We start from the raw sequence: 24081 nt of genomic DNA, 5'->3' as shown, positions 1-24081 counted from the left end.
CATTCTTGCCCACAAGCACAAAATGCTTGATTCCATCCAGTAATGACAATCTCAAGTTACAAGGAAATACTTTAGCAACGTGGGGCCTGGTGAACAGTAGTTTGCCACGCTGGGGGTTGGCAAACAGAGGTGGCCTTCTAAAACTCGTGAAGTAAAATAGTCTTCAATATGTTCGGGTTGGTCTCTTCACACAGAAGCTATTTACTAAGAGTAGTCTTTTGTACAGGATTCACTGCATTGTTGTCTTAAAATACCTTCATCATTACACTGACAGTTGTCTACTGCAGGGGCCTTCTACAAAAATTCCGACAGCCTTAAAAAAAGTCTTAAATTGAGGTCAAAATGGATGCTTGAAAGTTCCGGAAATCAAATGAATCCTCAGAAAAATTAACTGAATAACTCAAGGGACTGTAAATGGGACACAGACCCTTTCAGCTCCAGATCCTTGGGTCAAATTTAATCCAGGTTAACAATGGCTGAAAGTCCAATTTAATGGTTCTTTACTGTTTGAGTGCAGTTTCCTGGAGAGCTGTGGTGAAATCTCGAACCTACTGAAGTCAATGGGACATTTTCAAGGGGCCAGGATTTCACCTGAGGTATCTACAACATTAGGCAGTCTGTGGCAGCGACTAACAGGAGACTGAGCTAGCTGTCTGACTCCTTGAAGCGGCTTCTCCATAGCTGTCTTGGGGCATGCTGGCAGGATAGTGTTTTGCTGTTGTAAAAAGTCTTCCCTTCACCCTCTTCAAATTTCTCTTTCTGGCGCTTTCTCCCTGTCCCTCACACCTCCCTTTTCTTCCCAGCCTTTAATCCCTCCAAACAGGCTTCAGCTCTTGTCCACTCCCTTTTAAGGGTCTGGTCCTGCACCAGCTCTCTCCCCTCCCCTTTCTTACACCTTGTGCCCCCTCCTCCACTTTTGTTCTGCAGTGAGACAGATGTGAAGCCAACAGTCAGCAAGAACAGGAGGGAAAGTCAGCTGCCACACACGCTGCACAAACGCTACAAGAGCAAAACTCTAGTGTCAAATACTATTTACTTTTTATTATGAAGTGAACCTCCCAATAGTCCTACACCAGGGAGCAAGACAGCCAGGTGAAAAGGAAGCAAAGTCAGCCAATCTAGTCAGTCACTCTTAGCACAAACATGGGTGTTTCTCTAAGCAAGTCCTCTTTCATTTCACTGTCTTAGATACTTACATGGTCCCCATCATTGTACTATCTAGCACCTCACAATCTTCATGTGTATTTATCTTCACAACACCTCTGTAGAGCAGTTATACTCATGACACAGACAAGGAACAGTGCAACAGAGAGACTAAGTGACATGCGCAAGGTTACACAGGAAGTCTGTGGTGGAGCATGAAATTGACCCCAGGTCTCTCAAAACACAGCCTACCACCCTAACCACTGGACCATCCTTCCCCTCCTGTCTCCTCCTCTACGCATTTTAACTCAATCTCATCTTTGGAGATGTTTGCTTTGTTGTTTTTTCCTTCCTGCCTCTTATTGGTTCTGTAAAGCACCTTGTACCTTAAAGTGCTAAATAACCATCTCTGCCCTCCCTTAGGTAAACTGCAAAAAAATAAATACACATAACCAATGAGATATTGATATATCTAGCTATTTAAAAAATAAGTGCCCAGGACTCTTCTTTTCTCTCGCTCGGGCATTCTCACATCTTTACTTTGATAAACTGTCAAGATTTAAATGGGATAAACCAAAAGCAATTCAAGACTAAGGTTACTGCAATAGCAGAGCTAATTTGAAATAAGTTTATCTGTACAGACAAAGAACGTCAAGATTTATAAAGCCAAGATCAATGACATCTTCATTTCTCTAGAAATGATGCTATCACAATGCTAAACTGCAAAAAAATCTTAGTGGGGGGAGGAAATTGCAGTGATTTCAGTTTATGGACAAAACACTTAAAATTGCTTCTTCCATTAACATACTCAGATTTCCCTGAGATCTGTCTAAATGATAATTAAAGGAGTATTTTTAAAATGTGCTTAATCATTTGCTTAATGCTTGTAGTGCATTTTTATTAAAATCTGTCTGTATATAATCTAAATTGCAGCACTACATAGAAGATTTTTAAAAGTTCACTTTGAAAAGACTTGATAGCCTTTAAACAGTTCAAATAAAAGGGTGATGTTAGAATTAACACACAGCAGCCCCAAACTCCAGGACTTAGACTTTTAGTTGAGCTCTGGTAGTGCAAGGAAGCTTGAACTCTGCCTTCTCAAATTATACCTGGCTCTGCCTCAGGTCTTCAAAAATACTGATTATAAACAGATGCAGTATTACTGCTAACAGCTACTTAGCAGCATTAGGTCCACTGCTTTTACTACTGATGCTCAAGGATTCCAGCAGACCCACTCCACCGAACCACTTGGGATATGGTATGTAAAAGCAGTACACCTGCAGGCCAAAGAGAGGCTCAAGTGACACCACCGACGCCCACCACTATTCAATTGATGTTATTCACTGGACACACTCCATAGCTGAATCCACTACCCACGTTGTGATACATGATGGATTAGCAAACTGCAGTCGGCAACAGTTCTAGAAGGGGTGAAGGAAGGAAAAACTGGAAGTGAAACATGGCATAGGGGTCACTGAAGGGAATCTAAGGGCAACAGGAGGAGGGTAAGGAGAGGAGAAAGGGAGAACAGGGAAGTGGAGGAGGGAAATGGATTAAGTGTCATGTTGAACACCTTTCCTTCTTCCCCCCATCTTTGTCTGGACTATATTTTGCCTTAGTTTATGAAGTCATTAGCTCAGGACCCCACTTTCTAACAAGAATGTAATTTGTTTAGAACAATTAATGAGTATAGCACATATATTATCAACCCTTTAGTAGCAGTCTCATGTGTTGAGGTGGTTATTTGTATTACAGTGGCACCCACAGTCCTCGCTCAGGATTTAAGGCCCCATTGTGCTTGGAACTGTCCAAATACACAGTCTCTGCTCTGAAAAGGTAGCCACCTACATGGACAACATAGACAAAGGGTGGGTGAAAGGAAGGGGAGGGCACTACATCACTGAGACTGAGACTGAGTAAACTGAACAAGGTCACAGAGAGGCTGTGGCAGAACCAGAAACTAAACCTAGCTCTCCTCAGTCAGTGCCTTAATCCAGATATAAGTCTTCCTCCTTGTACATCTCAGCTTCCACTACCAATGAGGTAAGAAGTAAGGTAAGAAGTTTTGCATTGCTCTTATTTAGATGTAAAGGGCAAGTCCACTCCTATTGTAAATCTGTTGATTTCACAATTGCAGCAATAGAGTTAAATTAAGGAAGAATCTGAACAAATGTAATTGGAGAACACAAATTCCACTGTGCGCCACTAATCTGAGTGGAACACAAGTACATGCCACGAATGCTGATAGGGCCAAGTTTTTGGTTTGGGCTTTTTAAAAAAAAATTGATATTGTCAATGGATTAAAATTTAATATAAAAACCAATTGCTTATTTAAAAGTCTTTTTATCATATCTAAATGATTACTTATAGAAAATTAAGGACTTGATTTTATCTGTCATCAGTTTTATTCATATGCCTTTAAAGCTAGAACTAGCATAAATTAAACGAATTGAGTGGCTTTAAAAACAACAACAATCGTTTCTTCTAAGTCAGTGTTTAATGCTGCTAAAGTTGACAATAAATTAATACCATTACATGTTTTTGAAGATGAATCATTTGTAAAAAGCATTAGCTAAAATTACAGTCTGCAAGAGATATAATATTTTCCAAATTAAATCACTTGCACCTCAAGCACTAGTGGTTCAATCACTGGCATCGCAATCATAAATTGTAAGTTAAATATTTCAAACCAAAACTTAATTATTAATAACCAAATGTTGCAGGATATTGTTTGTGGCTAGGATATTGTTCAGTGAAATAATAGAAAAAGGTCCATGGCTGTTGATATAAACTCTGCAAGTCATTGTTTTATTCAGGAAATCGGCTTATAAATAACACATTTTGGCTTGCTCCTCTCATACTGTGTCTTTTACTGAAATTCTCTTTGTACAGAACTAGAAAGTGCATTTCTATAATTATTCAGTATGTAAGTAGGTACGTCCATTTGGACTCAGAATGCTATAACATGGATTAGAACAAATTACCTTGCAGTTTACGCTGAATCCTGAGAATTACAGTTCTCCATAAACAGCAAAACCAAGACTTGCTTTCAAATGTAAGCCACTTTTAAAGATAACCCAAAGGGCTAATGTGACATAAAATAACTTTTTTTTAAAAGGGCACAATGTTTTTCAACGGATGGACTCCTATCATTTTATCAAGAGGTCATGTACTTCTCCAAATAAAGTCTAGGGCTAAGTCTAAGTTTCTAGGGCTAAAAAGCTCAGTGTATAGTGCTGAGGATGCTAAAGGAACAGTTGTAGAGAATTAGGCACTGAGTTTCATAGTTATTGGAGTGCTTATTTGCGCAAGCTATTTAGCTGGTTTTCTCTGCAACTTACTGCATCTTGAAGCTGTGTGAAGCCAAATAAAATTTTCAACAAAGAGTGTTTCAGGCCAACTGATTGTACCCATTACCAGCTTTCTGGATGATAAAGGCAAATTTTTTAGGAGTAAGTTCATTTTGGGTGCCCCAGTTCCAGTCACCTTAAAAGGGCTTAATTTTCAGAATTTTCTGAAAATTGGACCCCTTTAAAGGTGTCTCATGCTGGTTGGCAAAAACCTGAAGCACCCAAAATCACTAGCTAGTCACTTCTAAAAATCTTGGCCCAAAGTCAATTTTGGTGCTTCCCACAGCATTGCAACCAACCTTAAAATAATGGGAATATTACTGACAAGCTCTTTTTGTATCATTACCACAGACATGTACATCTGCACAAGAATAAAAATGACTTGCTTACTCCAGAAAAAGCTCTACAACAATTCTTCTCAGAGTTCCAGGAGGCACAGGGTGGGAGGAGTGTGCACTCTACATCCCTTAGGACAGAGAAGTGTACACTCCTCCTTCAGCATGGTGTGATAGACCCACTTTCTCCTGAGGCGTTCCCAAGAGTTGCTAGGAGGAAGGACACCCAGTACTCCACCAAGGGTTGGGAATGTAACTGTAACTGACCCTGTACATCTCCCTCTCCACCAAACATCAGTAGAAGGACCAGGCACAACCTGGCCTAAAGTGTTTCAATGAGTTCAGAGACTTGCAATTATCCTCATTCTTCATGTCAAACACTGACAAGACATGAACCTTGTCCATATGATTTAAGATATAACTAAGGCCCTTTAAACACAAACACACACACAGTTTGCTTTGTAAAACTGGTGCTCCCCTCTTCTGGGCATTGTTCTAAAGTGTTAACCTTCATTAGTATGTGAATGTTATCTCGTCTGTAAAAGAGTTATCCTTACATTACAACATATTCATGAGATCTGCATCTGGGCACACTTGTGTATATTAACAAGGGATTTGCCATTACAGACAATTCCTTTGAACCTTTATGAGGTGCTATTGAATATATCAACCCATGTGATAGATATGTTGATCATACTGTAACATCCTGCATTTTGTCAAGCATTACTCCACTATAGGGAAAGCATCTGAGTAGATATTTTCCATAGGCAGGACTCTTGGTAGGTTAATTGTTTTCCTCCCTAAGTTTGGGACAGTAGCACACAATACCTTCTAATGCAATATCCAATTCTTTAAAATGGACTAGGGTGACCAGATGTCCCGATTTTATCGGGACTGTCCCGATATTTGCTTGTTTGTCCCCCCCCCACGCCCAATGTTTAGTCGGACACTGGACAAAAAAGCAAAAGCTCCCCGGAAGGGCTCGCGCCTCCCCCCCCCCCCTGCCCTCCTCTTCCCCCCCATCCCCTCCCCCCCCCCCCCCCCGCCCCAGCATGCCCATGCCATGCCAGCCAGGGAGGGGAGGGGGGGGGGAGGTGGGTGAGTGGGCCCTGGGGCTGGCAGCAGGCAGCAGGGGTACCTGAAGGAAGGGAGAGGGGGGCGGCCCGGCGGGGCGGCGCGGCTCCCCTCCCACCTTGACCTGGGTGATCTGGTCACCCTAAAATGGACAATCATAGCCAAGGCTATGAACATTCTTACTGCCTATCTATAAATCATTAGACAGGTACAGCCAGTGACACAATATATATCATAGACAAATTAGCATGTTACTATGGAGCACAAAGTATCCATTTAAATAGTTATTTAAACATGGACAAACTTTAATTATATTAAACACAACAGCATTGCACCTAGAATCATAGAACTTAAGATCAGAAGGGACCATTATGATCATCTAGTCTGACCTCCCGCAAGATGCAGGCCACAAAAGCTGACCCACCCACTCCTGAAATAATTCTCTCCCTTGACTCAGCTGTTGAAGTCCCCAAATCCTGATTTAAAGACTTCAAGTAGCAGATAATCCTCCAGCAAGCGACCCCTGCCCCATGCTGCGGAGGAAGGCGAAAAACCTCCAGGGCCACTGCCAATCTACCCTGGAGGAAAATTCCTTCCCGACCCCAAATATGGCAATCAGCTGAACCCCGAGCATGCGGGCAAGACTCTCCAGCCAGACACTCAGGAAAAAGACTTTCAATATCCCAACATTGACCCTCGGTACTAATTACCAGTGGTCGCACGTTATTGACCTATTGACTAAATCACGTTATCCTATCAAACCATTCCCTCACAGTGCTTTTCCATACACTACACTCTACTGAATAACATTAATTATAAAGCATGCAAAAGATCCCTATGGTACTCTCAGACCTTCTCAAGCCACTCCAGAATCCAATGCCATTTATATCCCTGAAAATTAGGATGTAAAAAGAAAAATCAAATTTAATCATCATTTAATTAACATTAAAATCAAGTGGCATAAGCATCAATAATACCACAAGAAGAGACATCCAGGTACAAACAATGTCGCAAACAAAGACTTAAAAGCCAAAAATGACTAGTAGTCTGGGAACAACAGGGAAAAACCTGGCTCAGTTGACCTGAAAGCACCACTAGTCACACACAGCAATGCTGTAAGTAACACAAATTCATTCATTATACTATAAACAACACATGTTTCTGTTTCACGAGAAGCGTCATTTATGGCAGGAAAGACATTCACACATGGTTTGTATTTACATAAGAAACAATTTCTAATGAAAAAAAATCTACATCCATTGGGAATACGAGGCTCAAACACTGCAATAGGATTCCACTTTGGAATATGCTTAGATTGCTAATAAAGATTTTGAAACAGTTTTGGTACTGACTTCTCTCTTTACAAAATCTTGATTATTTAGAGTAAACAGGGTAATTGTAATCTTTGTTGACTTTGTATATGAATTAACAGATAACATACTGCCTTTGAACATTAACTCTGTTAGACAGAGAATCTGTAACATCTTTGAATGCTAACCCTGTTAGAAAAGTTACTGATTATCCGCATATTGCAGGTTATTAACCAAAATACTGCGGGTACTATTGCATTTGACCTTCAAGTAATTCCCCAACTGTAGCAAAGGTAAAAGATTCCTGGAATGAGTTGGCAGGTGGGGAACACTAACTGATTTTGTTTTAAATTGTAAATATATTTATAACCTTAAAATAACTGTCCATACATTGATTAGACAAATCCTAGCAGGTAATATGCCTAGGGGAGAAGTGGTCAGAAGGCATCTCGTCTCATCCCTCCACCTCTCCCTGTGGGGAAAAAATTGACAAATGAAAAAAAAATGATTTTGTAGAAATTTTGCGGGGAAATTTTTGACTTTTTATTGAAAATGCCAGAAATCTGAAAACTAAACATTCTTGGCTGAAAAGTTTTTAAATTAAAAACCTCAAAATGGAAAAGTCAAAGTTTTCCACACACAAAAAAGCCAAACACTTTCTGCAAAATTTGTATTAGTCAAAATCCCAAACTTTTGGTTTGACATTTTTGTCAAAACACAGCAGAAGGAGACTAGAGAGAGCCAAAAAAGGTTGTTCATATTTCCCCTTCCCCACTCAATGAAAAATTTATTTTGACATTTTCCAGTTTCTCAATGAAAAATTGGGAGAGTTCCTTGATTTTTTCCTTCATTTTTCCTCTATGTTGCCTCCCCCACTTTTCCAGGGGAGGAAAAGTGGGTGAGGAGGGGGGAAAGAAGGGGAAAGAGAAAGAGAGAAATGAAAAAGATCAGAACATTTTCATAGCATTTTTTTAAAGGAATTTTTTTATGGATAAATGAATGCTTACCTCTTTCCAAACAGCTCTTTGGGATGTGATGGAAAATTAGCTATCCATATCCTGGCTCCTCCACCCAGTCCTTGGGATGGACGTTCTTCAGGCTCTGAAGATGGGAACCACAGAGGGACAAGGTAATGCAGACCCCAGGGATAAGGGGGCAAGCTCCATACGCTGGTTATGAATAAGTTAGTACCCACACAGTGCTTTTCATTTGTAGGGCTCCATGTATCTTATGCAGGAAGGAAAGTAACTGCCAGTTCCCTTGAAGCTTTCATGGGTTCCCTAATTTTGCAGCAGGTTCCTTACATGGGAATTCCTCCCCAAGCGGTGAGTGAGAATGCAGGCCTCACATCGGAGGATGTGGTGGAACCCTCGGCTGATGGCTTTGGGTTGTAGTGGCAGCCTTTGGCCACCACAGGCCACTGCTCCCAGCTTGATGAGCTCCTCCAGGGCAGAGCCTCATCTTCCAGGCTTTGAACGTGCTGCTGAACAGCAAACCAGGCAGGGGAAGCAGTGAGGAGATCCACACAACAACAGCCTCCTCAGCAGCATCCCAAGATTTCCCCCAGTATGGAAGTGACTCCCTGCGGCCCTCTCCCTTCTATCCTAATGCTATAGGACTCCCCGTGGGCCCCGAGAAAGTCAGATTGTTGTAGGGCCCCAGAAGCAACAGAGCGTGAGCTGGAAAGGCGAGAGTGCCTGAGGGAAGCACTAGAGACACAGGGGACGCTGACGGCCAGAAGGGAACTAAGGAGAAGAAAAAGAGAAGGGCGGAGTTATGCCAATTGGTCTGGAGGTGATGAGGGAGGGGAAGGCCCCCAAACTTGAGTGTTAATTCATAACCAGAAGGCAGCCCTAAAAAAAAGGCAGTTCATATTTCTGAACATCAGGGGATTTTTCTTGTCTGTCTTCTAATGTTTGAATTCATGGTGTTCATGACACTGGCACCCCGGCTTTGCAAATGGGAAAAATTGAGTCCCAGGAAGGTTACCTGACTTGCCTGAGGTCACACTGCAAGTCTGCAGCAGAGTCAGGAGCAGAACACGGGTCTGCTGGGTCTCAGTTTTGTGTCCTGAAGTGCTCCGATTTATCTACGTGCCAACACCCATAATCCTGCACACCCTTCTGCACACCAATTAACATTGCCACCAGCCAGAATATAGGCATATGTTAATAGTGCTTTTGCAGAGAATAAACACCTCTGTTTGGTGTAAGTCCCAAATTTGGCCCATAGTCTGTTTATAGATTTTGTGTTTTGAGCAGCCTTTCATGTTTTAAAGAAAACACAACTGCATTTCTCCTAGAGGGAGTTTTTGTTCCAGATGTAGGAATTTTGCCTGCAGACATTATTTCTGCAATTAATACACTACTTCAGAAATAACAGATTGCTTCTCCTCCTTCACTTCGACAGGCATCAATAGAGTCAATCACCAGATCCTGCTCTTCAGAGGGATCATCTTTAGAGGCCCACTTAGCAAGTCAACTGTCTCTAAATCCACATTCACGTGTCCAGATGCAAAAACCTATGAGAGAGACCATCCGTTTAGGGTTTTCAACAAGGCAGGAATGTGTTTGCTGTAGAATAGCCCCCTGCCACTTCAGGTCTCTTCTCTGGTTCTGGAGTCAGTCTGTTACCTGTGCTCTGCCTTGACTTGCCACGAGATTTATTGAAAAGGAATTTGTCTTTTCTCTCATTGCAGATTCGAGTGCATCCAAGAGCTTTATTGAATGAGGTAGCTCAAAATAACACTGAACTCCTTTGGGATGACCACTGACAGAACAATACAAACCTACTGACACTACAACTGCTGGATGAAGAACGTATGTGTTGGGTGGCAGGGCATCTATGAGCACTGAGGGCAAATTCTGCTTTTTGCAATCCCAGTGAAGTCGAATAGGCAGTGAAGTCACTGTGGATGTGGTTACCATGATGTAGCTCCAGAGAACAAGATAGGGCTCTTTGTTCCTTTCCACCTTCTGAGATTATTAGAGATTGTAAACAAGAACACACACAGAACACAAGACCACAAAGCAAAATTAGGAGCCGCTGCTGCTGCTGACCTCAATGAAGCAAAGAATGAAGTGGTAGAAAAGTTAAGGTCGCAGCAGGAGAGCAGAACTGGAAGGCATCAAAAGTTCCAGGCACTGTGAATTAGTTGGGCTGCTAGAGTGGAAAAACCAACCTACAAGTTGTGAACTGGTATGGTGAGAGTGCAGTAGTATCCTTTGTGAACAGACCCATTCTGAAGTATATGGAGTTGAAACAAAAGCTGAAGCAGTCTGCCTGGATAATATACTGAATTGCAACATTTCCCATCTAAACTTAATACCTACAGATTTTTTTTTTCAAAATATTTGCTTTGCTACAATAGAAGCATAACTAACACTATCTGCAATAACATCAACTCTTTTCTTGTTTGAATAGTGTGGCCCAATGTAACAAACAAATAGAGCAGTTATTTGAGAACGCTATTGACATTTTAAATTCTACAATGCATGTTCGATTTCTATATAGTTCAGCTTGGCACTTTCAATATTTTTTTCCCTTAAAGAAGTGACCAAAGTACAGTTCTAATTTAGAAGTTAGAAATTATCATATATCATTACCTCCGAGGCAGCCAATGAAAGAAAGCAGGAACAACTGTTTCCACGGTAGCACCATCTTCAATTTCCAAAAGTTAGTAACTCTTATCCAGCCGCAGTCTTCCACGCAAAGCCTTTAATCTGTTAAAACAATATATACACACAAAGTATAATCACAGGATCCAAATGAAAACCTCGTTTCTTTATGAAAGCACTTTTTAATAATGGCAGATTGAGTCACTTAAATCCTTAGAAATTACTCTCCTTTCTATTTAGGGCTCAATCATGAGCCATAGAAGAGCACAAACCTATAATTAGAAGTGCAATATAGCACAGCGTTGATTGGAAATCAAGAAAAGCACACGGGCACGCATGTGAGTTTGCTCTCCCCATGTTCATATAAATAACACGCCAATATAAAAGCAATATAAATGCAATAAGGCCCCAATCCAGCCATGCGGTTAAGTACGAGCACAGTTCCAGTCACAGTCCGATTTAGTGGGATTACTTGTTCACAAAGTTCAGTATGCGCTTTAGCTGCTTTGCTGGATTGGGGCCTAAAACTACATAGACAGATTACACGGGGTGCAAAAAACAGCAGAACTGCCTAGTTCGTCACCGGCTGATCGGGGATGGGCTCATTTTTAGAGGTGGTTTGAGATTCTCTCTCCTCCCGAATTTGCTTCCACCCCTTTTTTTCCTTCTACTTCCTCATTCCTCACCTCCTACTATTCCTGCCACTGGAGACATGGGAAAACTAGCCAGCACCACCCTTCTCTCTAGAGTTGGTATGACCGTTAAGTGTTCTCACCTCTGTCTGACTCATGTGATAAGAATGGGAAACCAATCCTCATTCAGAGGAGCATAGGAGAGGTAAAGGAAAGAACCCTCCACGGATCTATGCTGATCTCATTAGCATTGGGGTCTCAAGTACTACCAGAGGTTACTTCATTTCTAAGTATGAATAGGAGGCACGAGAGGCAAATAGCAACGAAAGTGAATCAGCGTCCAACCTGCTGTTACATGCACAGCTCTTATTCCACTTGTATTGTCACCATGATGCTGGCAATCATTGTAACACATGTAAAAACAATGAAATTGATGTTGCCAGTTTTATTTATGCTTATGTTGCAGAATTTTGCACTGAGGATACATAACCACCCTGTAAAGGTTGTAGAGGGGGAGCTGGAGATTTAGCAATTGAGCAAGACACAACTGGGGTCTGTTGTACCTTCAACAGGTAGTTTGGGACTGCAAGATACATTTAACAGTGTCTTCATCAGGTTTCAGCACCAACATCCCATCTGAGATGAAAAGGGCAGTTTGCAAAAGGTATTGTTTTAGGATGTCTGTACACTCTGACAGACAATATCCCATCAGTTTATTCTCTGTTTACGTTTGGAAAAACAGTTTGCGACAATAAGCAACATATTGGGTTCAATATGGACATTAATTTAATGTTACCAAGTCAAGCACTCAAATATTAGGTTGCAAATGCAACCTTGATTCGGTCCACTTGTGCGCATGTATTATGATACAGGATCCCTCCCTCATTCAGGGCATAGGATGAAGATGCTTTAGGTGCGAGTCAGGGCTGTGTAGTGAAGGAGACTTGTCTGTAGGACCCATTTTATTTGGTGCAGAAGTTGGAAGCTGTGTAGCAAATGAGGCAGGGGGTTTTAAGAAAAGACAGGATGGTGCTTGACTGTGCAACTGGTGCTTGAGTGCCTGACCGTGCAACCTTAATAAAGTTCTTTTAACATAGTTCGTGTAATTTCCTAGGTTTCTTAGAGACAAAACAAACAAACAGAAATTCCATCCTGTGGCATCATATTGACATCCACATGGGGCAGCAGCAGGAACTTTAGATCCACCACACAGACTTCTGCTACTTGAACTAGCAGAATAATTGACAGAGGAGTAGGGTGTCATCCTCCGTGTGGACCAGCACTAGACGGGGAAGGGAAACATCATCAGTGGCTTTCACAGATATCTGCTGAGAGCAGATGAACGGTGAGACTCAGGAATCTTGGGTTTCAATCTGTGCTCTGGAGGGGACTGACCTAGTGGTTCACAGACCCTTTTGCCTCTTCCCCCCTTCCCCCCACCAAGCTTTACCCCTTCTGCCTACTCCCCGCTAACCTGCCCCTGTCTTTTCTCTTTCCCATCCCTGGCTTTTCATCCCAGTCCTAGTCTCCTTGTCTAGCCAGGTCCAGTCCTGTCCCCTCCCTCCATCCACCCTGACTCCTTGTCCCCAGACTCTTTGGCCAGCCAGTCACAGTTGCCTCCTCTCCCCACAGCTCCTGTGCCTATCTCAGGTGTCCCTAATCTCCCGAAACTAGCCCCCAATCCTCCCCACTGTTTCCGTCACCAGCTTCAGTCCCCCTGCTTCCCTGTTCCAGCCTTGACACCACCACTCCCAGTTCCAGTTTCTCTCTACTTTCCCTCCCACCCCCAGTCTCACTAGGATCCTTATCCCAGTTTAATTCTCGGAACCCCCTGGGCTCAGGTGTGCTTGGTCACTCTGTGGGAATGATGCATGTGTAGTTTGGTCAGCAGTAGGAGCTGAGGTAGGTTCCAACGGGCTCTGCAAGGATGCAATCTTCAGAGATTTCAGCTGTTAAACTCTAAGAAGATCTGCTGAGCATGTGCAAATGGTGACTTTTTCCAAAGGCTCATAACTTGGTCATATTTGAGTGGGTTTTCCCAGGAATACCAAAAGGCAAATCCCTGATACAAAGGCTCCCCGCCAAATTTCAGATTTCTGCTCTAAAGCATAGGGCACTAGAGCATCTCAAAGAAAAGTTTTCCAGCATATTTGAAAAGGGCAAAACAAAGTTTCCCCCATCCTTGTTCTCAGAAACAGCTCGAACATTTTGGCTGAAATGTTCCAAGACAATTTAGCCTGAGGCAGACACCTGGCGTGGGAAATTTCAACCCGAATAGTTAAAATTTGGCAAAGCTACATAAGCAGCTGAAAATTTCAAGTAGGAAGTGTTGAACAACCTTAATAATATGCAGTGCTAACAGCCCCACGTATAATAAGCTTAGATCCTAACAAACAATTCCCCAACAAGGGTTGGATTCTGCACAAAGCCCCAGGCAGGTTTGTGGAACAATCACCCTCCCATATATGATTCCTGCAGAGAACCTCCCTTCCCATTCCCAACTGCATAACATCTGTGTAGCAACTATAGTGATTGTTATGCAGTTCGGGCTAAATTCTCATGCTCTGACATTGAAAGCAACTTATTCCATGGGTTGTCCAGGTGACAGTACATACAGAGCAAGGTGCTGCTCAACATGAGTAAAGGTACCAGAATGTTGTCCTATCTTAAGAAAATATTTAATGCATTTTAATAATTTTTAAAACAATTTAGAAGTTGGAAGTTAGGAATGTTCCCAGAAGCTCTCTGTGGACCACCACTCATCCATGTACCACAGTTTGAGAGCCACTGATCTAAACTATTCTAGGTACCATATGTAAGTTAGGCTAAAGTATGAGGAAACTATTTACCACATGGAGAAGCAACTAAAGTTTTAGGCCTTATACTATGCTCCTCACTGTGGCATCTGAAAGCAGCCAGATAATATTACCAACGCATACGACTCTTTGTAAGACAAAACACTTAATAACTTTCTACCTCTGAAGCTACAAAATTAAAATCAGATGTAGGCACTGAAGGTACCATATAAATGATCACAGACAAAGAGGCGATCCATTCCAGTATTAGTATTTACAGTTTTAAAACCAAGAAAAGAATCTCCTTAAAAGAAGGGAAACCAAAACTTTTTGTTCTTTTGTTGCAACAGTGTATTCACATCGTGTTTGCCTTTAAACTATTCCCTAGATTCAATATATATGTTGACAAGCACATCCTTCCAGATGTCAAGCAAACTGAAAAACTGGTGACCAAATCACAAAATCCCAACCATGCTGCTTTAGGACTTCCTGTTCTTTTGTGGCAGACACTTTCTGTACTTGTCATATACCATGACGTACGGAATTTATGCTAGGGAAGGCATACTTCCCGTAATATACTGAAATGCATTCATAATTATAATGACGTGGAAGGAATTTGAAATTCAGAATGGGCAACAGCTCAAACGTTTGCGCTTACTTGACTAGCACAATCTCCAGGAAAAATGAGCAAAGGGATTAGGGTTTGCTTAAATTCTATTGATGTGACAGCTGCATGACAAGCATATTTTTTTTGTACGAGCCAAAACCGTGAAGCAATTTTGTGTGGCAAGATAATTTACCACACATTTGACTATAAAGGAAATCCCCGAGCCTCATGATTAAGAAACAAATACGTTTGAAACATTAAAGTTATAGAAGAACCCCCTCCGCACCAAAAACATGGAAACTATGAAGCGCTAATAGTACTGTTCAGTGTACACTGCTGCTGCAGTGTTTTTACACAAATTTATATGAAAAAAGTGCACTAAATACTATTACACACGTGACATTGTGGTACAACGGTGTTCACATAGGTTACCGTGCTATAAATTGGCAGAGCACAAAGAGCTAACACAGTCAGTGGGTCTGATGCTGTGAGGGGTGAATGGGACTCAAGGCTGCTCAGGAACTTGCTGAGGTTCTAAGACCGTAAAATCAAACACAAGACAAGACATAACTGGTTCCATGCAGGAGAGAAGGAGATTGAGGAGGAGGAAGGCAGGAAGGAAGGACTGCTCGAAGAGGTGCTTTTAAAAGTGGGATATTAAGGAGGACACCAAGTGCTTTGCAGGCAGAGAGAGGGAACTGTTTCAGACACAGAAGAAGGAGATTATTTTTCAGGAAGGGCAAGGCAATGAAGGGGACAGTAAAGCTAATAGACTGGGAGAAGCATAGGGAATGGAATGGCTGGGGAGGAGAGATTACGTCAGTGCTTCACAGCAGGGAAGTTGGACAGGAAGAAGTTACAGTAACCATGGTAAGAGGTGAGCAGAGCATGGAAAACAGGTTTTCGAGTAGGAAAGGGAAGGAAGATCTTCAAAAGAGGGAAGCGGTTAGAATCAGCAAGCCCCGGGAGAGGGAAGGTTAAAAGGTTACATCGCTGGTGCGAAAAGTGGATAATGGAGTTGTCAATGGAGCGAAAGAAAGGAGAGACAAATGTTTAATACAATCCAGCTAATCTTTAGGGAGAGCGCATTTCCCTAAATGGCTGGGTTGGACCATGTGGGTGCAGGGTGAAGTTCTGGTAGGCGGAGCTCAATCAAGGCCATGCTTTCTCCTCCAGCATACATATCAATGATCCTGATTCCCTACTGCTCCCTGGTGGCACTTCATCTGAGCAGTTAGAAAACAGAGCCCATCACAGCAGCAGTTGTGGCCGGGAGAAAGGAGGAACCAGCATAAAGTTAGCCAAGTGGGAGAGCAGGTGGCTAGCAAGCAAAGAAAAGGAAGGATGGGGGATGCTTAATTTGTTTTGTAAATATGGGGAAGAGAGGGTCAAGGGAGACAAAGTGAACACTGTGGGTATGGAGATCCTATTAGGCTGAGTGTAGGACAGAGGACCGGGAGATAGGAACAGAATTCATTTGGTCCCCACCGCTCAACATGAAAGCATTCACGTTTGTCCTGGGGGCTGAAGAATGCTGTTAAGACTGGCAGATTTGAAATTAGGCCTATCATGCCAGCTATCCCTGGGAGAGCATGTGAGGGGGCATGCAGGAGGTAGGACATTATGCATTGCATCTGTTCTGCCTCCTCACTCTGTCTCTGTTCTTGCCAGTCAGTGGAGAGATTGAAATTTACAAGAATCCTGAACTCACTCCCCTAACAAAAGAGCAGCACCAGTGGAGAGAGTGGAGGGACAGTAAATGTGCCCATTGGCGTACTGCTCATGTTAGCACACTGGGTTTTGTCCTTGCTGACTTGCTTAGCTGAAACGATATCCATGCTGGAGCCCTGCCTTCTGGAGTGATGAGAGCTTCATACAGTATCAGCAAGCTTCTAATAAATCTTACAGGGATTATGATTGTGCCTTTCAACTTTAGAAGCTTGCTTTTCCATTTAGCAACAGTGATTAGGGACAAATTCTTATGATAAAATAATTTTACTAGTCATGTAAAATTATACACTGTATAATTATACGCAAAAAAAAACCCCTGTGCTATGGCACTTTTAACGAAGACTGGAAAAGGGAATTTATAGATAACTCAGAAATGGTTGCATGGATTCTAGAACTTTTTAAAATACTTCTGGACAGAGCAAAGCATGAAAACTGCATGAGGTCCCAAAAGCACTGTTTTGAGGAAGTTAAGAAATTAGAGTTTTAGAAAGGACGACTCATTCTAAACCTTGACTATAGTGTTGCACGAATACCTGTAGAAAGCATGCTAGCTTGTCAGCTAATTAACCCTTTGGAGCTGAAATGAAATTGTCATGCTTTTTTCAGTCTGTCCAGAAGCACTTTTTTTTTAAATGCTTGGCCATCTCTGTATTACATAAAAGTTCACTTCTCCAGTGTTTCTGCTATTCAAAATGTCGCACTTAATATTGTAGCAAGGTACAATTTCCTGCCATATAATTGTACATCTATGTCTACTAAAAAAATTATTTATTTATATGCATTCATTATATATTTGCTGGCCTATTTCCCTTTAGCAATAATCTCCCAGTAAGATCTTTTGACAAATAATGAGACATCATGGTAAAAGTCTCTTGAAACTCCTCCTCCATTTAATCAAAAATAGCAGTTTTCAAATTTAAACAGAGATGTTCAAGAAATCTGTGCTCTATTAAATTTGCCAAGTCAGTGCACTGTTGTTCTGCATATTAAAGGATTCTAGACGCATGTACATCACATAGCCACTTTGTTCCTATAAACTAACATGTAACAACACCGTAGGGTGGATTAGACCTTTTAGGCACAGCCCTGAGCTGGAGGCAGTGCAGAACTACTCCACCCAGAGGTTGCTTGGGGAAGGATTGTGCTTTTAAGGTTAAGGAGAGGTGTGCAGTATAGCCTGCTACAGTCTGTATAAATAACCCTATCTGAAGGTCAGTGTGGAGGGAGGTGAGGCCCCCAATTCCTGTCATGACAAAAAGAAAATCAGTCTATCTTAAGTAGGAGGCATTAACTGAAGAAAGCAGCTACAATTACTACAACAAACTGGCTTCCACACAACTCATGTTCCAGCTTAGTCTTCCTTGTCTACCAGGGGCCACATCTTGTCTGGTACCCTGAACAGCACACGATGCCTTCAGCCAAGTGATATACAGTACTTTGTAAACATCATTACACTCCCACGTGTCCCTTGTGCAGCTCTGGTCGTCTCCAAAGCATAGAGAAGGAAACACCCTTGCACTTCTTTTAGGAGGGACTGCAACTGCCCATATGTGGGCCACATATGGATAAGGGTCAACAACAATCCAGCAATATGATGTGTCATTCTCTTTCCTTCAGCTGAGTACCAGACACCAATAAGGGGAGGAGAAGAATATTCTAGTATTTCAGTGCAAGTTTCACAAACTCTGGGCCAAATTCTACTCATTTAGGCCTGAGAAAGTCTACCCAGGAATATGTCAAATGTACACCTGTGACACTGCACAGAATCCACCTCGCCACCTTTATTTGCTCTTCACTCATTTAATGTTCCTGAAAAGTCAGCTAGGGAATAGCATTAGCTTAAATGTTTTTTGTACATTACCTAAGAGGGGCAAAGGGGGGAAAGCCTGGAAGTGACAGGACACTCCATTAGTCACAGCTGCAATTGTCCATCTCCCAAGCCTTATCTCGTTCTCCTGGCTTAACTTCATGTCTGTCTGACCCTTATCCTAATTCTTCCCCTTCTTTGTCAGTAACCAAGGTTTTAAAGATAGCAGGAGCCCAGAAGTCTTTGTTGTGTGTTTGCTCTCAATCTCTCTGTCCCGGCTTCCATGCTCTTTGCTGCTCCTTTCTATGAAGAAGAAACATTCCGACATAAAAAATAAATCCCTATTGGTTGTTTTTCTTTTCTATTGTGTGCACTTTTAATGTGAATTCTAGTTCATGAGGAAACTCTAAGGAGCCATTTGCCCGAAGAGCACACTTTAAGAAGGTTTAGCATTAGTGCACCTGCAGGCCAAATTCAAGTCAAAGGGTTTCACTGATGCTAACAGAAATGGAATTTTGCTCAATAGAACTTAGTGGGACACTGATAGATAACAGTGTATCATGAAAGTGTATCTGGACTTTTTCCCCACCTACATCTGTCAACAAAATAGATTTTGTTCTCAGAGGTAATTCAAACTGTGAAATAAGGGTGCATTAAACTGAATGGTGTCTTGTATTTATTGTTTTAAATATGTTGAGGTATTTTCATTGGTACATGTTCAACCTAGCCCAGTTTTACAGTAAGTGTGGAGCTCCAAAGCACTGTTGGAGAGCCATGTCATTTCACCTGCTATTGTTTCCTCTACTGGCATTTCAATTAATTCTACTGAACAAGTATTTGCTCACTGAGAAGTAGTGAAGTAAACCTGTCATTAAGATGCTATTGGAAACATTGTGCATGCAACTGATTTTAATTTGTACATCTGCATTTTTGAGGAAGGATGGGAGAATATTTATTAATGACTCTACTAAATCACAATAAGCAGCTTTGGCCAAAACCCAATAAAAACCAAGAATGTTCAAAATTACAACTGAATCTCTGTTTCTAACTCTCTTCCATTATTAGCTTTTGCTGGGGTCATGTACTATACAATCTCTTCTGCAATAGCTAAAGGCAGGAAGGGAAATTATGGACACCACGGCCTTGAAATCAGTGTTGTGTTTCAACTAATATTTCATAACTTCTTGTTTTTTGTCACAATCTTATTACCAAAATATTTTTCTTTGTATTAAATAGTGGTCATTTTGGGGTTTTAGCTTGTTCAAACAAAGTTTCCAGAATCGGGTTTAGGAATGAGTTTGAAAATATAGGTTTCATTTGACATAGAAAATTGGTTTGTAAACATGACACTATATTAGGTGACTTACCAAAGGAAAAAAAATATCAACACACTTTCACAGAGAAATTCTTAATTTACAGGACAACTACGTTCTTGCTTTTCTGGCGCTTGAAAATGTGACCTCTAAATGCTCAATACCAGAAAGCAAATAAAGATAATCCAAAATGCACCCTTTTAAAAGGAGATCTCATGAGTCCTGCATTTTGACTGCTTAGGATTGGCCATATTGAAGGGTATAAACAGGCTTGTGTTTGGGAAGCTTATACGCATAACAGAATAAGTCCTTTATGTACTTGATGACACTTTGGTGGCTTTTTAAAAAGAAAAAGACATAAATACGTATCCCTCCAGCAGTGCTATTAGTTCACATTTCTGTGGATAGACCCTCCCTATTTTCAGTTATCCAGGACAAAGGGGTATATGTGGGGATGGGTGGAAGGGTAGTTAGTTTTATATTTAGAAATAATTTTTCCTTGTTAAAAGACAGACAGTGGGTCAGATCATCAGTCCCTGAGTGGTGCAGAGCCAGCATAGTCACCTGTATGCCGCACACTCCCATTGTCTCTGGGGCAGACAGTGTGTTGGAGGACAGGGCCAGATATAGCTATCTCCACCCAGCAGAATGGTCTTTAATGTGCCATTCATTCTGAACATCCCTTGGGCTCTTTTAAATTATGCCCGCCGCTAGCTCAGCCCCAGGACTGGGGGAACAAAAAGATGACAATCACCTTTCCCCTCGCAGGTCCTCCACAGAGAGCAGCTCTGCCAGAACAGAGGATACACCATCCTCTGTCTGCATATTTTTATTTAAAGGTTCAGCATTCCAATAAGCTGGCTGCTCAGAAAATCTAAGTGCTCTAGGTTCGTGAAACCTGTGGCACTATTCCAGTTCTGTGACATGCTCTGCTATGAAAAAATTTTTCATCGTTATTTAGTTACTTGTTCAAGGAATAGGAGCATCATCACCATGACACTGAGTTGAACTGAGTTCACAGGTAAAATCTGAGATATTACAAACATAGGGGGGAAAACCACTTTTTCAATTACATACAGCATGATTACCCAGCTCATGAAAAACTAGCAGTTTGCCTCAGACTGTTGATTGATACAAGTTGAGGATTCTGTACCTCAAAAGGTTGAGCTTCTTTCATCCTTAACAGGAAGAATAAACAGGTTTGTAATTTAACGCTCCAGTAAAGTACCAAAAGGAAATTTTAGGTAGCCCAGCATTAGTCTGTAGAAGACACAAGCTTTACCAGATACAGTGTCTCGGAAGTTGAATAATTTAACCAGATTTCTTCCTACAGCACCTGATGCAAGGTGTACAGCAGACTTTGTAACCACGCAATAAGGTGATCTACCGCAAATTAATAATCCTTTGCCCACTTCCAGCAGCTTCCAGTCAAGGATCTAAACCCGCTTTGCCAACATTAATGAATTAAGCCTCTCAAAACCCCTTTGTGAGGTAGGTAAATATTATTAGGCCAAACTACAGGTAGGTAAACAGATTCACAGAGAGAAGAGTGACTTGCCCCATGTCACGTAAGCCCCAATTCAGAAAAGCACTGAAGCAGATGTGGAACTTTAAGCATGTGCTGAAGTCCCACTAACATCAAAAGAATTTCAATGCACATTTAAGTGTTGTCCTAAATAGGGATGTTTTCCTGAATCAGGGCCATAACAGGTCAGTGGCCTGGACTCAGGAGGTTCTTCAAGCCCCCTGCTTTATCCATTAAATGGCATTCCTTCCCTAGTCTTAGTAAGTCGTGTGCTATCAAAACTACAGGTGTAGTTATCTTTGTGTTATTTAGAATAATGCTGACACTCTCCGAAACGTCTCTTTTTTTGATGCTGCGTCTATGTATGCACAGACAGTGCTGTCAAGTAAAATTTAAAAAAAACCTACACCCAAAACAACCTCTTCTGGCCTCCATGGGCTGGCTCTCTCTAACATCAGCGTTCCATGATTATTCCAACATTGCACTTGAGGGAGAATATCATCTGTCATATATTTTCTAGAGTGTTGTGCGTACGTCTGCCACTTCCATGATCTCTTTCCTCAGGGCTTTTACAATTTAGTATATAACCAGAACTGTCACGCTAACACACATTTCTCTCTTCAACCCGTCTTCTCTTTTTCAGTCTATTTTATCAGATAATTAACCTAATTTTTCCAAGAGCTATTTGTGCAGCTGAAGACACACACACAAACAAACAGGCACGAGCCAGCCAGGCAACAATTTCCAGAAACACTTCCTCTGCAAGAAACTATTTTCAGATGCCAGATGCTTTGGGGGCTGGTGCTTTCAAGACTGATGCAAAACCATGTACGTTCAAAGCACGTTTATCAAACTGCGTGTCCCAGTTACCAGCTGGCAGGCAGCAGGTGTTAAAGAATTAAGTTAAATGGCCAGACTCCACTTTCCTCACATCTTCGGTCCATTCTTTGCCTCTTGCCTGGTGTCATACAGGATCTTCAGTACCCAGTGAACTTTGGGGGACTCACCTCTGCCTTCTTGTCCAATAAGTTTGCTATATCTTTTATTTCACTATCAGTAGGTCAGCTTTAGGGTCCTATTCAGCCAGTCACACACAGAGACTTCCTACAGCCACCAAAGAGAATAGTATACAACAAGAGCAATCTGGTGTGTAAAATTCTGGCTCCACAGAAGTCAATGACAAAATGCCCATTGATTTCAATGGAGCCAAGACTTCACCTGTCTTCTTTAGGGTTTAACTGGTTGAAAACTATCACCAGCAGTCACACAAAAATTCATTTTTATTTTTCTTCTCACTATTTGATTTTGTCCGGTATGTTGTTCGCTGTTTATAGAATTCATGGCATTTAGTTTGTTTACTTTTAAATCTATTCAGCAGCTCTTCTCTTTTTTTCTAGTGATAATTTAATGTCATCTGCAGTACTAGGGCTCATTTTTTTCCTCTTCTATTTTAGCTACTTGATCAATGAACTCTCCCTTGACAATATCCAGCTGGGTTCTTTCAACGTTTGATAACCTTGCTCTCACTTGTTTACACCAGTATACAGGGTTCAATACCTGAACAGCCTTTTTTTTTTTCTCCCTTGTCACTTGATTTTCTGATCTTTCTGGAGAAATACTGGCTTGTGTTTAAATGTGATTTTAACATTTTCTGTATTTCTGACCGAAATTTTTTTTAAAAGTTTTTCTATAAGTAATTCTTCCAGAGTCCCACTTTTATTTTGCTCTGCTCCTAAAAGTTAGCCACTCCACAGAATCTAATTTTTCCCCTCCTTCACGTAAGCTGAACTACATCCTGAAAAGTCAACGACCCTGCTGTTCATTTATCTAATCTATTGTATCCTATGGAATCACTTTGTTCAGACAGACTTTCAGAATCCCGCTGATTCCCAGAATGCTCTGTTTCTTAATGCCCTTGTAGGTAGAGGGGAGACTGAAATCCTGGTGTCCCAGTCCAGGGTATGTGGATAAGGAGAATTCTTTCTCCAAAGCTTGCTCTTCACTCTCTTCTAATCCTCAGGAACCCCATCAGCCCAGAACCCATAGGCACACTGCACTAATTGATCTTGGCCAGTAGTGAGAATTAACCTATGTGGATTTTCACACTATGCCGTTTACAGTCCTCCCCCAATCTCAGTAAGGTTCATTATGAGGCAAAGACAGCTGGGGGAGGGTTAGGTAGTATAGCTGAACAAGGCCACTATGCAACTGACCCTAGATCCTGCCGATCTACTGAAGATTGGTGTCTGAGTCTGCTGCCATTTCCACACGGAGAAATGCTTACCACCAGCTGACAGACCTCACCGGGCTGCCATGTCTGGACACAAGGGCTAGACCTGTTTGTTTCTAAGACCACTAGATTTGAGCAGTATCCAGGCATGGTCTCTGGATCTAGCCTCTCAGGCTCACTCCTGGGGTGCAGACGCCCTGTCTGGTACTCCTTCTCGGAAGAGGAACCTGGGAATTGAGCTGCCCTAGGCTCAAAGACCAGTACTAACCTCCCCTCCTCCCTCCATCCCACACTTGTGGGTACACTGGTTTACAGTTTAACCCTTCAGGGACATCTAGTCCTGCCATGAGTGCAGGGGACTGGACCAGATGACCTCTCAAGGTCCCTTCTAGTCCTACAATTCTATGACATGTAACAGATAAACCAAGGACCACAGATGCTTTGCAATGCAACTTCTTGTACGTGTGTGTGCACGTGCACACTCTCTTTTTCCAGGGACAGCATAGAAGACTTACTGATCCCTGCAAAAGTAACAAACAACTACATGCAAAACACTTTCCTGCCAATGTCTTCACCCTCTCAGAGCCCCCTGAGTTTTGGTCAGGCTTTCCA

General features: G+C 41.8%; 1 protein-coding gene across 1 annotated transcript in view; it reads right to left on the bottom strand.

Moving 5' to 3' along the window:
- CNTN3 (contactin 3) overlaps window positions 1-24081 on the bottom strand; it is a 225926-nt gene that overhangs the window by 154655 nt on the left and 47190 nt on the right. The window contains exon 2 of the mRNA XM_039482772.1: window positions 10818-10934. Within this exon, the coding sequence (XP_039338706.1) occupies window positions 10818-10872 (55 nt within the window). The 5' untranslated portion in view covers window positions 10873-10934. The remainder of the gene's footprint in view (window positions 1-10817; window positions 10935-24081) is intronic.

The sequence above is a fragment of the Mauremys reevesii genome, linkage group 7 (genome assembly GCF_016161935.1).
Source record: "Mauremys reevesii isolate NIE-2019 linkage group 7, ASM1616193v1, whole genome shotgun sequence".
NCBI classification, from domain to species: domain Eukaryota; kingdom Metazoa; phylum Chordata; order Testudines; family Geoemydidae; genus Mauremys; species Mauremys reevesii.
The sequence above is the reverse complement of the archived record's forward strand: the minus strand, read 5'-3'. Positions and strand labels throughout refer to the sequence as shown.